The sequence below is a fragment of the Calypte anna genome, chromosome 10, assembly GCF_003957555.1.
Source record: "Calypte anna isolate BGI_N300 chromosome 10, bCalAnn1_v1.p, whole genome shotgun sequence".
Taxonomy (NCBI): domain Eukaryota; kingdom Metazoa; phylum Chordata; class Aves; order Apodiformes; family Trochilidae; genus Calypte; species Calypte anna.
In genome coordinates this window covers 15,070,273-15,083,813 of record NC_044256.1, presented here as the reverse complement: position 1 = coordinate 15,083,813, position 13,541 = coordinate 15,070,273, and the positions used below count along the sequence as shown (strand labels likewise).

The window sequence follows — 13,541 nt, the reverse complement described above, 5'->3', positions numbered from 1 at the left end:
GTGGCTTTTTGGCTTTTTTTTTTTTTTTTTTTCTCAATTTGGCCTATGTTTAAATAAATATATGTGTAGTAAAATGCCCATTTTAGCATGCAGTACTCAGTAGTGATTTGCAAATCATTCTCCCCATCTTTATGCAAGAACCTGCCAGCAGAAAGGAAAAAAAAACGATTTTTAGCAATAAATCTTAAGATAGCATTGTGTAAAACAGAGATTGAGGTCTTCAGGTGATGTTCTTGTGTAGATGACTGAGCTCCATTGTGCAATACATTACCTTCCAGTGTTGTATGTTCCCCAGCTCATTCATACAACACAATTGATTTCCCAGCTGGTAACTCGTTTTCCCATTGTTACTTCTATGCTTCTAATTGCACTTTGAACTTGGCAGGTTGGCTCAGGCTGTGAGATTCCCAGATTACAGATGCTTTCCCAACGGGGAGAGCAGAGGGGCAGAGTCTCCTCCAGCTGGTAAAACAGGAGGAGGCAGTTGGAGTCTTGGGCTTGCATTTGGTGATGTGTATGAAGCCACAACCTTTCCTGGTGTGGTAATCAAATGATGGCCTAAGGTGCCCTGATGACTCTGATACAGCTAAAAATCTCTCACACAGCATTTAATAAGCTAAAGCCTACCCTATTTGTTTTTTTTTTTCCTTTAATCTACCTTAACTGCTTTTTTCCAGGTGTGCTTAGTAGACTAGATTGATCCTTGTGGATAAATCTGCTGAGATTTTTGCCCCAGAGCAGGAAATCAACCTGTGGAAAAGTGCAGGCAACCCAGAAGGGTTTGGCAGAGACTTACTGGTTGATTCGAGCTTCATTTGCTGGGCCACTGCCTGCTGTCATCTACTTAAGGTTCTTTTGTTGCTTTTAAAATACTTTGCTGTAAGGAAGCTCACAAATCATGCGAAGTTATTTCTGGAGGGGTCTGTGTTTCAGATGGTCAACTTGGAGCTTTGGGATACAGTGATGTGTGTACAGCAGACCAACTATTTTGGGAATAAACCAAATAGGACAGTAGCAAATGCAATGCAGCAGCACAATTATTCTTACATGGTGCTGGATGCCCACGTGGGTCTGGATGCTGCCATGTACTGTGCGTGGTCACTGCCCCATTGTGTGCCCCATGGAAACCTGTGGTGGGCTGTCACCAGATGGATCCATTGCAGGAGGTGAAGGGTGCCTCCTGAATAGATAAAAGGTAGAACATGATTTCCACACACCCTGCAGTGAAGATTTTGTGATGCCAGTTTGGGTGTTCCAGCAGCTGTGCTGTCTCTTGCACCTGGTGACTTCTTCTTTGCTCTCTTCCAGGACCTGAGCATCGTGACCTGTCCTGCTCCTCCCTGCTCAGTGTGGGAACAACCTGAAGGACATCTTGGAGCCACCTGTACTGCTTCATGCAGTTAAAGTAAGGTTCAAGACTTTGGCAGCTCTTTGGCAGCTTCTCAGTGAGGGGTTTGAGGGAGTTGTTGGCCCAACTTACCTGCTGAGGGGATACTGATGTCAAAGCACATTCACCAAGTTCTTTTGACACAAGACAAGTTTATTTGCCATGAAAGCAAGAGAAAAAGAGCAGGGCTGTGTAGTCTTGCCTCTTGCATCAACCATGTGCCATGGTGTAAAGTACACTTAGAGCATCACCTGTTTTTCCCTGTTACTTCAAGATCCGACTTTCATGGCCCCAAGGCAAGCACCCAGGTACAGCCCAAGGATTTCTATGGGAGCCAGTCAGGATCAGAACTCAGGTCCAAGTGGTTCAGGTCCCACCAGCTGCCTGGGAACCAGCCTCTGCATTACTGTGTGATTCCTGGGTGTGCCTCCTCTGAAGGATCTGGAAAAAAAAGCTAAAGTGGAGTTTTGGAGTGGCATTCTCCTCTCCTTCCCTTTCTCTGCCTGCTGGTCTAGTATTTCTCTGACTGTGCTTATAATGGTAATATTTTCATTTTATTCATATGCTGGTTACTACTTAATGAACTTCATGTTAATGAGCTCTGTAACATTTAAAATAATTGCATTGGAAAACCTGAAAAAAACCCCAACAAACCTCAGGGATGTATTTCTACTCCCCAATCTTAATCCTATATTATAATGTGGTTGCAGAGAGTTGCCTGGCTGGGGAACAGCTGCACAGCGTGGGCTCTGGGTTCTGCATAGCTGCTTCTCCCCAAGCTCAGATAATTAATGATTTACTGGGGAGGCTGTGACCTGTGGGCATTTAACCCGTGCCATTCCTGAGGGACCAGTCTGAAAGGCCACTTTGTAAAGGCAGTTGGAAGAAACTATTTCAGGTGTTGAGTGGGGTGTCTGTCTGCAAAGTTGGGTTTTTTTGAGTCTGAATTGGCTGCAGAAAGGCTCCAGCCCAGAAGGTGGGGCAGTGGAATTGGGTAGAAACAGTGCTTATTTGGATTTTTTTTATTTGATGCTTTGATTTAAAAATCAGATTACAGTGAGTATTCTGTCATCTGTTTAGAGATGTGATACTCTCTGGTGCTTGGGGTTTTAGATTTTGTGGGCCATTTCCTGGATAGGTACTGTAATAGTGTTCTGGGAACAGAGCTGCAGATCTGTTTTTTCCCCTCTAGGGATGTAATACCAAGCAACTCCATCATTGCACAGGCTAGGTCAATGATGTGGATTTTTGGAGACTTGTCATGCTACAGGAAGGATGCTCCAGCAAAACAATCATATCCTGGAACAACCTAAAGTATTTGTTAGAGGAGAATATTTTTCCCATAGTTTTGTGAGTTGAAAGAAAAAGCACTTAAAAAAATTCTTAATTTTGCAGTGGCAGATGTGGTTGTGCAGTGCCACAGGGAGGTGGGGCTTAGTGGACATTGTCCTGTCAGAAACCTGAAGCTTCTGCTGAAGTTTTCTTCTGTAAAAATGGGCCAACCAGCCTTTCCCAGAGTAATTCCACCAGGCCTGGAGCTGCCAAGTGGTTGCATTTGCAGAAGGGAGCCTAAAGGGAAGAGCATCTTTGAGTTCTTCAGAGAGGAAAAGCACATTGGGTACCAAAAGCTGCTCTGACCAAAATGAGAGCTAACACAATCTCTTCCATCTTGGTCTTGATGCCAGTTTTTCCAACTCTTAACTGTGTCTTTAGCATTTAAAGTTGGTGCATGCACTTACTAAAATATGCATTGGATAACTACTTGGCTTGCACATGCTAGGAAATAGTTAAAATTACCCACCAGCATGAAACAGTGCATGGTGCTTTGGACCCCATGAGTTTTCTACTCCAGGCTTTTATTGTTGGCAACGTGGTACAAGTCAAGTGCTGCTTTGGGGTTGTGGTACACAGGGAAAGAAAGGTCTTATCTTTTGCTGAAATGATCATTGGTCAATGTGGTTCTTAAAATAACTGGGAGAACAGTAAGATTGAGAAAGCTGTTTTTTAGGATGTGCTATAGTCAAAAGTTGTTGGAAATTGATAGAGGCTTTGCTCTCTTCCACTGCATAGGTAAGGCCACAGGCATTTTGGTGTTGATGAGAGCCATCCATAGAGTTTATCCTTTTATATATCTGTGTGACAGACTGGTTATCAACGAGCACTTCTCCACAATATGCTGCCAAAACGTGCATTGGAACTACAAAGCATGTTGTAAAGGATGAATTGGGTTTTACTCATTTGAAGAGGCGCCTACAATGTCTACTGAGGATTTCTAGAAGTTAATATTTGAGCCTGAGATAAATGTCTCAAGCATACATGAAACAGCTGCCCCAGAACTTGTTGGAGGACCTAATTTGAGTATAAACATACGTGTGCTTTAATTCAAGTTGACTGTTAGTTCTTAACTTTATTAGGATGTAGCTACTTGAGTTGAAGACATTGTCTTTGATTTTTATTTTATTATAGCTGCACGGTAGCTCCTTTTGAAATATTGTGAGGATTTTACAAAAACAATTTTCTTAAATATTGTTTGCTATTAGTAATATTTTAGAGGAAAACACTGACAAGTGAGGGTAGGATTACATCTTATTACAAATGAATTGGTTGACAGTATGTATGTATTGTAAAATGGGAAATTAATCACCCTGTGCTGATGGCCTTTAGACATGTACAAAAGGCTGCTCTTTATGTTGCACAAATAGATTCCGGACACAGGAAAGAGGCTTATAACAAGAGGATGAGATCAGTTTGTATAATTAGAGCTAGCTAATAATCCTTTACTCTCTGTTTTTCCAACTTTTACAGTATGTATCTTTATTTGAAATTGGGCGTATGGGCTGCTGACTGATAGCTGCTGGGATTTGAGTTTTATGGGTTTGTGTTTTATATCTAATGGGTGAAGAAATGGGAGCAGGGAAACCAGATGTGCACATTTGTGAGAGATCTCTGCCTTCCTCTGCTTGGCACTGGGAACAGTGCTGCTTTTATTAACCCTACACTGCTTCATCTCTTTCCAGGCTTTGGATAGGAATTAAGTAATCCATTAAATGATTTTTTTGACAATTATGACATTGAAATGGTGCAAAAGCAGAAACTTAGTTTTGTGGCTACTGGTTTTTGGCCAGGTATTCTCCTCTGGAGTAACACAGGGCTGGCAGAGGTGGGTAATGGACTTACTATAGCATGAAAAAGGCCTAAGCTTATTTTTAATGTCTGTATGCTAGCCTGTACCTTAGCTTTGTGTTAAACTTCATTATTTTGGTGTTGGCTGGAGCATGGGTGGCCCAGGAGCAGCCATGGGTGCAGCCCAGCTCCCAGCCCAGGAACAGTGTGTGGCCAGTTCCTGCTGCCAGGAAGCTGAGCTCCATTAACAAAACAAGCTAATCTATATCCAGAGCATTTTATTAAATCATCAGTCAATTAAATCAGTGTAGCTCTGTTAGCTGGTGTTCCAGCCAGGTTCCTGGCCCCTCTGCTGCTCTGTAAACTTCAAGTTGTTCAGCTGTAGCAACTCCCCATCTCTCCTTTTTGACGTGTTGTCTTTGAAGGCCATGGTACTGAGGTTCCAACACCATTGGAAGAGAAAAGACAGTTTTAGGCACATTTTGCAATTTATTGTATTTTTCATTTTTTCTCCAGGGGGAGAAGGGATGTCATGAAGTTTCTTTCCCTTTCCCTGCTGTGAAAGTAGTCTGCATGTGTCTGGTTTTCCCAAGGGTGTCTTGCTGGGCTACCTCTGGGCCTTTGGAGGTGAACAACAGTAGAGCCAGGCAGCCAGAAAATGCCTTTAAACCTCCTTTCCACTGCCTGCAGCCAAAAGAAACTCCCGTGTGTTTGCAATTGAATGGCAGCATATGGTTTTGTTTGCAGACAGGACACAGCTGGCAAGGGCTATCACCTGTGAAAATGCTGCCTGAGCAATATACTTTTTTTTAATAGCAATTAATTTAGTGGCAAAACAACCAGTAAGCAACATAAATTCAGGTGATTGTATACAAATATGTGGAGGGTTTTTTTAGTTCCAAGCTCAGCTGTGATAGCAAACACAATGCTGCAATATGCTGGTAACTTTGCTGCCACACGTTTGAAGTGTGGTTTCTGGTTTCCTCACCCTCTCTCCTTTCCATGGTCAATGGCTTTTGCTGGTGGTATCACTTTCCTATGCATCTGCAAAAACTTTGGGCTGGGTTATTTCTCCTAAACCCTCCCACCTCCTGTTTCTGACCAGATATGAAGCTCTGCTTTAGGATGGCTGCTGAAGGATTTAGCTGTATGATGCCTGGAAGGACATGTGGCCATCTTCTGTCTTAGGGTTTATTTTGGCCACTGCAATCACAGCTACTCTGTTCATACAAATACCTCCATGCATGCAGATCACTGAAGAACAGGTTTATAGATTTATTTCTTCTGCTGAAACTGTTTGTATGTGTTATTACATTTTTTTTGTCTTTTCACATGAATTTTAAGGAGGGATTATAATACACAAATGAGAAGGCTTGTTCATTTTATGAATGGTGAGTTCTGGAGTTCATTCAGGATGAGTGAAACTTGTGGGCCAAAGTGTATGTCTTCTCCAACATGGCAGAGTGAAAGTAAGTTACTGAATGCTGTAGGAACAAACCCCAGAAAAACACTGAACAAGAAAACATAAGTAATAGAGACCCTTGAGTTAGTGTTCCTTTCAATTTTCAGACTTTCTGCTACAGGTAAAAAAGAAAAAAATATTTTAACCCCAAACCAAGAATGGGACATTTTTTCAAGTAATTGTGATATAACAAAAACCAAGGAGGCCGGTGATGGGTAATTGAATGCAGTAATGTCATATGCCACTCATATAAAAATGGGAATACTCCAACTCAGTAATTCCGTTGACACCAGGGGAAAACAATAAACTTGTGAAAAACATTGCTATTTTAGTTCTCCTTGCATGGAATTTGTGGCTCCAGCAGGAATTCCTCTGTATATGGCTGGTTGGTCTTCTCTCCGGTCCCCCCCACGTGCTATTTCCCCATCTTTATTTATCTTGTAGAGTTTAGAGCAGGAACTCTTTATTTCCTGAAACTCAATCCTCCTGATACTTCGAAGCACTTCATAAATTAACAATTTATAAAACCAGAATGTGGGGTTTTGTCCTGGAGGAAGGACACTGGGCTTTGTTGATGTGTTTTGGGGAGCTTGATTTTATTTTTGTAATGGAGCTGTATAGAAGGAATGGATGCAGCCCAGTGAGGGGGGTGGATTTGTGCTCTCAAGAAACCCATGAGTTTCTGTTAACACTTTTCTCAGCTTAAAGGTTGTTTCTCTGACAGGTGAGGATCTGAGAGCTGGCTATTAGCCAGGTTGTCCCACCATGTTCATTTTTCTTGGGGGCAATGTTATAGTACAAAAAAAAAAAGTCTGCTTACGGCTTATCTTATCACAGGTAACCAGCTTAAATAGTGCTCTTACAGTATCTGTGGGGTATATGTAGTTTGCATACCTGGCAAAGTGTTATTTGGTTTGGTACTTTCAAGAACTGAAGTCCCTCATACACCACCATTACAGAATGATTTTGTACAAAGTTCTTTTTCACTTACAATAAAGAAACAAAATCCTTCTTTGCATTTCAGCCTGGGGATGCTGGGAAGCCATCCTACTTTCTCTGCATTTCTGCTTATCTCTTTGAATGTTTTCCATGCAATCTGTAACTTCATCAGATTCTCCATGTATATTTTGGCTGTTCTCTCCTACCCACAGCCACAAGCTCTTTATGGTTAAGATTGCTTTTTTTGGGAGTGCATGGTTAAAGCTTTGCAAATACAAATCATTGTTTCTAAAATCAAATGCTAAAATGGACAAGAAAAGAAATTGCTTAGATTCAGGTAAGATTCAACAAAGCTTAAACTTCAAGTGTGTTTAAAGGTCAAGTTTAGCTAGAGAAAAAAAACCCTTAAAACTGAGCTTGGGAAAACTCAAACACTGAAAACTGAAGTGCATTTAGTGCACAAGGGGGAGGGAATGGGGTAGGGAGGCTTTCCCAGAGACATCACATGGATTAAATGCCACTCATGCTCCTGGATTTTACAGCTCTGGTTTGTTGGTGGAGTTGAGATTCCTTCTTGTTTCATGAAAAGGAAATAAATCTGTAAACAGACTCCTCACAGGCTAAGTTCTTGAGACCAGCACAATGTTTTCTTTCTTGTGTACTCCTTGTGTGCTTCATGGGGTGAAGCAGCAAGGAGTGGATGCTGGGGAGCATACACAAACTGGGTGGTTAAAGCAACCTTTGGTGTAAGTTGAGTTCCAAGCAGAACAAGGCTGAATGAGGTGTGATGGGAAAATGGAAAATGCATTTTGGGTGCTCCAAGCTACGTGGTGCTCAAAAACCTTCAGCACTGCTGCTTGTGCATGGGTTGGGCTGATCTGGAGGACCACTGGCCTCACTTTCAGCTTTGTCCTCCAGATGTACTTCGGGATTCCTATAAGAAATAAGCCAGCTAATTAAGGGTAAATTAAGTGGTAGCTGGGAACAGTGGCTGAAGAGGATTTATTAATAAGGTAGTTGGTGTTTGTGTCCCTTCCCACTGCCTGTGCTTGTTTGTAAACTCTTCAGGGCAGAAACTGTTTCCATTGACCTTTTTTACAGCAGATGAAAAATTGCACTCTAATCTTGTCTGAGGTTTTGGGAACCACAGTAAAGCAAATAACCATGGTTTTTTTTTCTTTCTTTCTTCTTCCTTTCTTTCCCTGTGAGATGTTACCATAACCAGAGAAATGAAGCTTAGTTGTTAGTCCATGACATTTTGTGCAAAGTAACACTGAAGTTCTCTGGAAGGGATGCAACTCTCTGGATTAAATATTTAATGCTTAGCAAACCAGGAAGGCATCCAGCCTGTTTCAGGAAGACTTCAGTAGCTTTCAATTTTACCTACCTATGCAGATCTTTATAATGTCTAGAAACCTCTTCTGCTTCTAAGAACTTGAACCTGTACTTTTATTTAATGTCTTCCTTTTAAATTGACAAAAGCAAGGGATTTCCTTGTGTTATCCTAAAGGGAAAAACCTAATACAAATCCAGAAACATTGCAAAGTAAGTGTCTGGGTGGGTGTAGAACGTGTTCTAAACCTCCTAGATGCTGAAACTCAAAATATTTGTAAGAAGTAATAGGAATGTCTGAAGTGCAGGCCACTGCTAATGGAGCAGAACCTGCTCTCTGCCAGGAGGCTGCCTGTAGCCTGACTTCTGGTGCTGGGTGGGAGCTGGGCAAGGGGGGTGGGATTTAGATTTGCCTCTTCTTGTAGATTTGGCTCTCAAGGCAGTTCACGTGTAGTCCTGCTGAGCTCACAGTAGGACCAGGTGTTCTCTCTGCAGTCTGCCTTACCTGGGAGAGCAAGTGCTACCTCCCCAAAAATATACAAAATGCTTTCTGTGCCTCAGAGCAGGCATCAGCATAAAAGATGTGCTCTTCCAGCAGAGAAAAAAAATACAAACAGTTCAGCTTTTTGGATTTTTATTTTTTTTTAAACTTTTTACACCTGAAGTACTCCAGGTTAATAATTGACTATATTCGGATCCTTATGAATCTTGGTTTGATTATGACCATATGCTCTTTCTTTTGTTTCCCTTTTCTGACTGTATTAAAGCCTTTTAAAAAGTTTTTTGGGGCTAATCCCTGCCTACCCACTGGCTGGAGGAGTTCTTTTCTTCAGAAATCTAAATTTAGTCCTTTGCTGATGCAGAGCCATCACTCAGGCTTATCTGTTACTTGTTTTTTCTCAAATGTTTTTACCTCAGCTCTTACTAACAAGATAAAATCTCTTCCAAACCTGCATGTTCTCCTTTCAAACTAAGTTTGCAGCCTTTGTAAAACTGGACTGATGTGTATTAGAAAAATAATTTTAAGTTAATGATGTAAATAATGAAGAAAGAAATCTTCCCATAGGAAGTATTTTTAGGATTTTTACTTCATTTGGCAAAACCAAATATTCAGCAGTGTCACCTTATTTTGCTGCTGCTGTGCAATTCTCTTACCAAGAAATCCACAAAAATATGGTCATGATTTTGAACTCAGACGTCCCCTTTTTGCCTTGATGAAAAGCTTTTGTGTTGTTCTTTCTTTAAACAAGTTCTTGCTTCTTTTGGACTCCATGACTTTTGGCACTTTTAGTCCAGCTAAACCCAACTCTACCACAGGAAGAGGTTATTCCATGAGAGTTTCTCACTCCCACCCATCTTTTGGGATCTGTCCATGCCTTTCTTCTCTTTCCCATTTCTCTCTCCTCTCAGCTGCTGACATCTGTCTGAATGTGATGGAGCAAGACAAAATAAATGGTCCTCACTTCTATTGGATGGCAAAGGTCAGAGGATGCCATCGCCCTTGGATTTTAAGTGCTCTGCTGAAGGCTTGCTCTTCTGCAGCTGATACTCCTTGCAACCTTTGATATCTTCAGTGCAGCCTGTTTAAGCCAGACAGCACAGGAAAGCTCTTTTTACTGCTTTCCCCCAGTGGTCTTAAACACATACAGGGTGCTCCATAAAAAAGGACTGATGAAAAACTTCCTCAAAGAAGCTTGGGTAATATTTGGGACTTTGAGCTAAAATGCCTTGATGCTCTGTCCAACCTGGCTTGTGACCTAACAGCTGCTCCCTTGGGATAAACCTGGCAGAATGTACCTTGGGATGGAGCACATCAACTGTGGTTTCTCCTTCTGAAAAAGGTGTGATGGACGTTGGTGGCAGGTGCTAGAATGGCATCTTGTGGAAGAAAGGTGACAGCTGGAAGGGAGCTCACAGCTGATCAGTCCTATGGTGTTGCAACCCAAGTGTCAAATACAGAAGCATTACTTTGGGGCTAATATAGATCCCTCCATGGCTTGGCTGAATACAGTTGGCTAAAGCACCAGTCAAACAGTCAGAAAGGAGGCAAAAGGCCCAGCCTACATTACTGATTCCTCCTGTCAACAGCTCTCTCAGCTACTCAAACCTATACCAGGAAGGGGAAAATATTGAAATCCAGATCCTTCTACCCTGTTTTGGGATGAGGTGCATGCCCCAGGCTTGCAGTGTGGCCCTTCCTCTTTATTTCGTGAGGCTTTGGATGTAACTTGTTAGAAAGAATCTTGATGGATGGGTAGAGCAGAGAAAGTGGAGCAGGAGGGATGATGTGGTGGTGAGAATACCCTGCTGAGCATGAGGAACTGGCTGCTGCTCTGTGGCTTTGCTGAAGCAAAGCAAACAGCTGGGGTTGAAATCCAGGTGTGACCTCCCCTAGTGTGCACTTCTTAATTTTGCTTTTTGAGTGACCATAGGTGTAATTTGCTCTCAGATCACAGAAGTTACTGTGTATAATTGTAAGTGACACTAACATACCTGTGGCCTGTGACAGGGAAGAGGTAAAGCTGTTAAATAACAAAGGAGGGAGCAATATGTGTATTTCTGAGGATGTTATGTATATTTGAGGATGTTAGAATAACTTCCTTTATTTGGGAGTGGAGAGGAACTTGAGGAACAGAGAACATATGTATTGTCTGTGGAGTCTTGGGTAAATGCAAACCTGTCGTGTCCTGTTTTCCTGCATTTTTCATGTGACACACTTTAACTTGCACCTTATCCTATAGGAGGAGAGAAGTAGCAATATTGCTAATGTAGAAGGAGGGCTGATGTTTGGGGATAAGGTGTCATCCTTATAGTTGATGTAAATGCAGAAGTATGGCTTCTCTGTCTTCAAAAGGATGTCAGACTGTATCCTTTATCAGTAAAAAGAAAAGTAGTTTGGTTCCTTGTCAAGAATGGAGATGTGGTGAGAAATCAGTGCTTTATAATTAAACTCCCTTCAAACATTATCATCTGTTCTGATTCTGTGCAGTAGTATTTTTTGTCTTATCCAGATACTTCCAAAGTGTTGTGTTAGACTACAGGGCTGAATTTTGCTTCCTGAAGGAACTGTTGTGTTGCAATGAGACTTTGTAAAAATATGAATGTGATGTGGGCTTAAAAAGAAGTTTTTCTAACTATGGTTTAATTTCTGTAAGATAACAAACACTATTTGCTGGATAATGTGTTGGTACCCATGTTCAAGATGCCTGGCTTCAGAGTGTGAGAGAGCCTCAGGTATGTCATGAAAGAAATGGGAAGGTTCTGTCAATTTTTTGGTTTTGTTTCTTTTCTTTTTGAGCCCTTAGTGGGACTGGAACAGCAGGAGCATGTTTTAAGGCCTAAGTGAGGACTTCCTGCAGAGACGTCTGTGGAGCTCTCCTACTGAAATGATAGTGCTCTTAGTGCTTTATTTTCATGAGTAGGTCAGGCTTGGTAAGAGCTAATAAATAAGTGCAAACTCTGAAGCACAAACATTTTGAGCCATTCTTGCTGTTGGAAGGGGCATCTTGAGTTTGAAAGTAGGTATGAATTTGACTGGATTTAAAACTATTGAAAAATATTTGTCCATCTCCTGGCAGTCTTGGACCTTTTGAGGAGGGACTGTGTTTGGGTGAGCAAGCTTGGCAGGTACCTCAGGCATCTGAAAGCAACTGGTACAAAAATGCTTCTTTGTAAAATAAGGAGAGCCTGTGAGAGAGCAAGGATAGCTGGAATCAGCTAAGAAAACTTAGGCTGTGGTTTAGTTTGTCTCACTAAAGGCAAACTGTGGGATTTGGAAGGGAATGAAGTATGAACGAGATCCTGTGTTTTCTGTGTGAAAAGCAGAATGGTATTTCATCCCTTTTTAAAAAGGGTTTGAAGTATTTGCAGGGCTTTACCAGTGCTGCCGACATGAGCAACAGCAGAAATTCCATTTTTAATTGTTTTACATTCCTTCTTCAGATCCTGGACTGCTTAATACATACATTGAATGAAAACTTTTATTTAGGCTGGATATTTTCTCCTGCAATGGAGAAACTAATGCAAGTTCAAGGCTCAATGCAGATAACTTTCACCAGGTTGTATAGAGATTCCAGAGGCTGACCTGAAAGGAAAAATTTTCTTGACTAAAACCACCTTGGTAGGATGAATCATGGCTGGTTTTCACTACGAAAAATGCTGATGCAGAATAATGAGAATTGTCTATTCTGGGAATTTTCTCTCTGTTTTGCAAGGAGCCTTTTTGATAGCTTGATTTTTAAACAATTTTGAAATATTCTTGAATAAATAATCTCTGTGTGGGGAGAGGGTGGTGAAAAGGACCAAATTAACATGGGCAAAGTATTTGGTATTTGCCAGACTGATTGATATTCTGCAACAGTGTAGAGATTTAGAAATCTTTAGAAGCATTTTTGGGTGGGAGTGGGGGGAATTCATGGAGAGGTAGAAATTAAAGGTTGATAAGTGTCAAAAAGCAGATGTGATGGTAGCTGGGAGTAAAGATAAACTGAGATGGACATGAAGAAGTGAGTGTCACTCAGGATACCCTCAATGCCAGCATTTACAATGGTTCAGATGAATGCTTTGCTCTGGAAATAATTTTTGAGTTTTCTTTGCTTAATGTGATCATGAATAAAGAAAAAAAAGTGTCTACTTTTTGATCTGAGAGAAAATAGAATATTGCTGTTTAAAATGGACTTGTAAAATGTAATGTAGGGTTGTTACTACAGCTTTGAAAGCTTAACATTCTGCAGCATTTGAAGAATTACTTAAGAAAAATCTTAAATTTGTCTTTCCTTTTTTATTTCAGTGTTCTGAGGTCATGAAACTTAATCCACAGCAAGCTCCATTATATGTGAGTACAAAATTTAAACTGTTTTATCCTCTTTTGCTGTTTACACAAACTGCTTCCCTTTCACCCTTTTTGGAGATGCTGCTCCTTTTGTCTTTTTCTTCCCCAAGACCTTATTTGCATTCACTGATTTCCAAATGCTCTGTGGTTAAGGCTCAGGTAAGTCACAGAGCTCCTCTGTCCTTTCAGCAGACAGTTTTAAAGTACTTTTGAGACATGTTGTAATGCTGTCACCATCGCAGGCATCCCCCTGCTTTTATTTTTGTTTTTATTTTTTTTATTATTTCCAAAAGCTGCTGGATCACCTGGCTCTGCTCTTGTGACTTGATGTGTTGAGAGGCTGTATGAAGAAATGGCTTTGTGTGGAAAACAGGGCATCCTGGTGTGCAGTGCTTGCCCACTGGGATAATATTTTTCTGGCTGGAGTTTCAGACGTGGCAGGGAGGCACTGGAAGCAGGGAAGGGCT

The 13,541-nt window shown here is 41.3% G+C and overlaps 1 protein-coding gene across 1 annotated transcript in view; it reads left to right on the top strand.

The window, feature by feature from the left end:
- The window catches only part of AKAP13 (A-kinase anchoring protein 13), a 205,591-nt gene that overhangs the window by 47,602 nt on the left and 144,448 nt on the right, over positions 1-13,541 (top strand). The window contains exons 3-4 of the mRNA XM_030456754.1: positions 1,309-1,405; positions 13,033-13,077. Coding sequence (XP_030312614.1) covers positions 13,045-13,077 — 33 coding nt within the window. The 5' untranslated portion in view covers positions 1,309-1,405; positions 13,033-13,044. The remainder of the gene's footprint in view (positions 1-1,308; positions 1,406-13,032; positions 13,078-13,541) is intronic.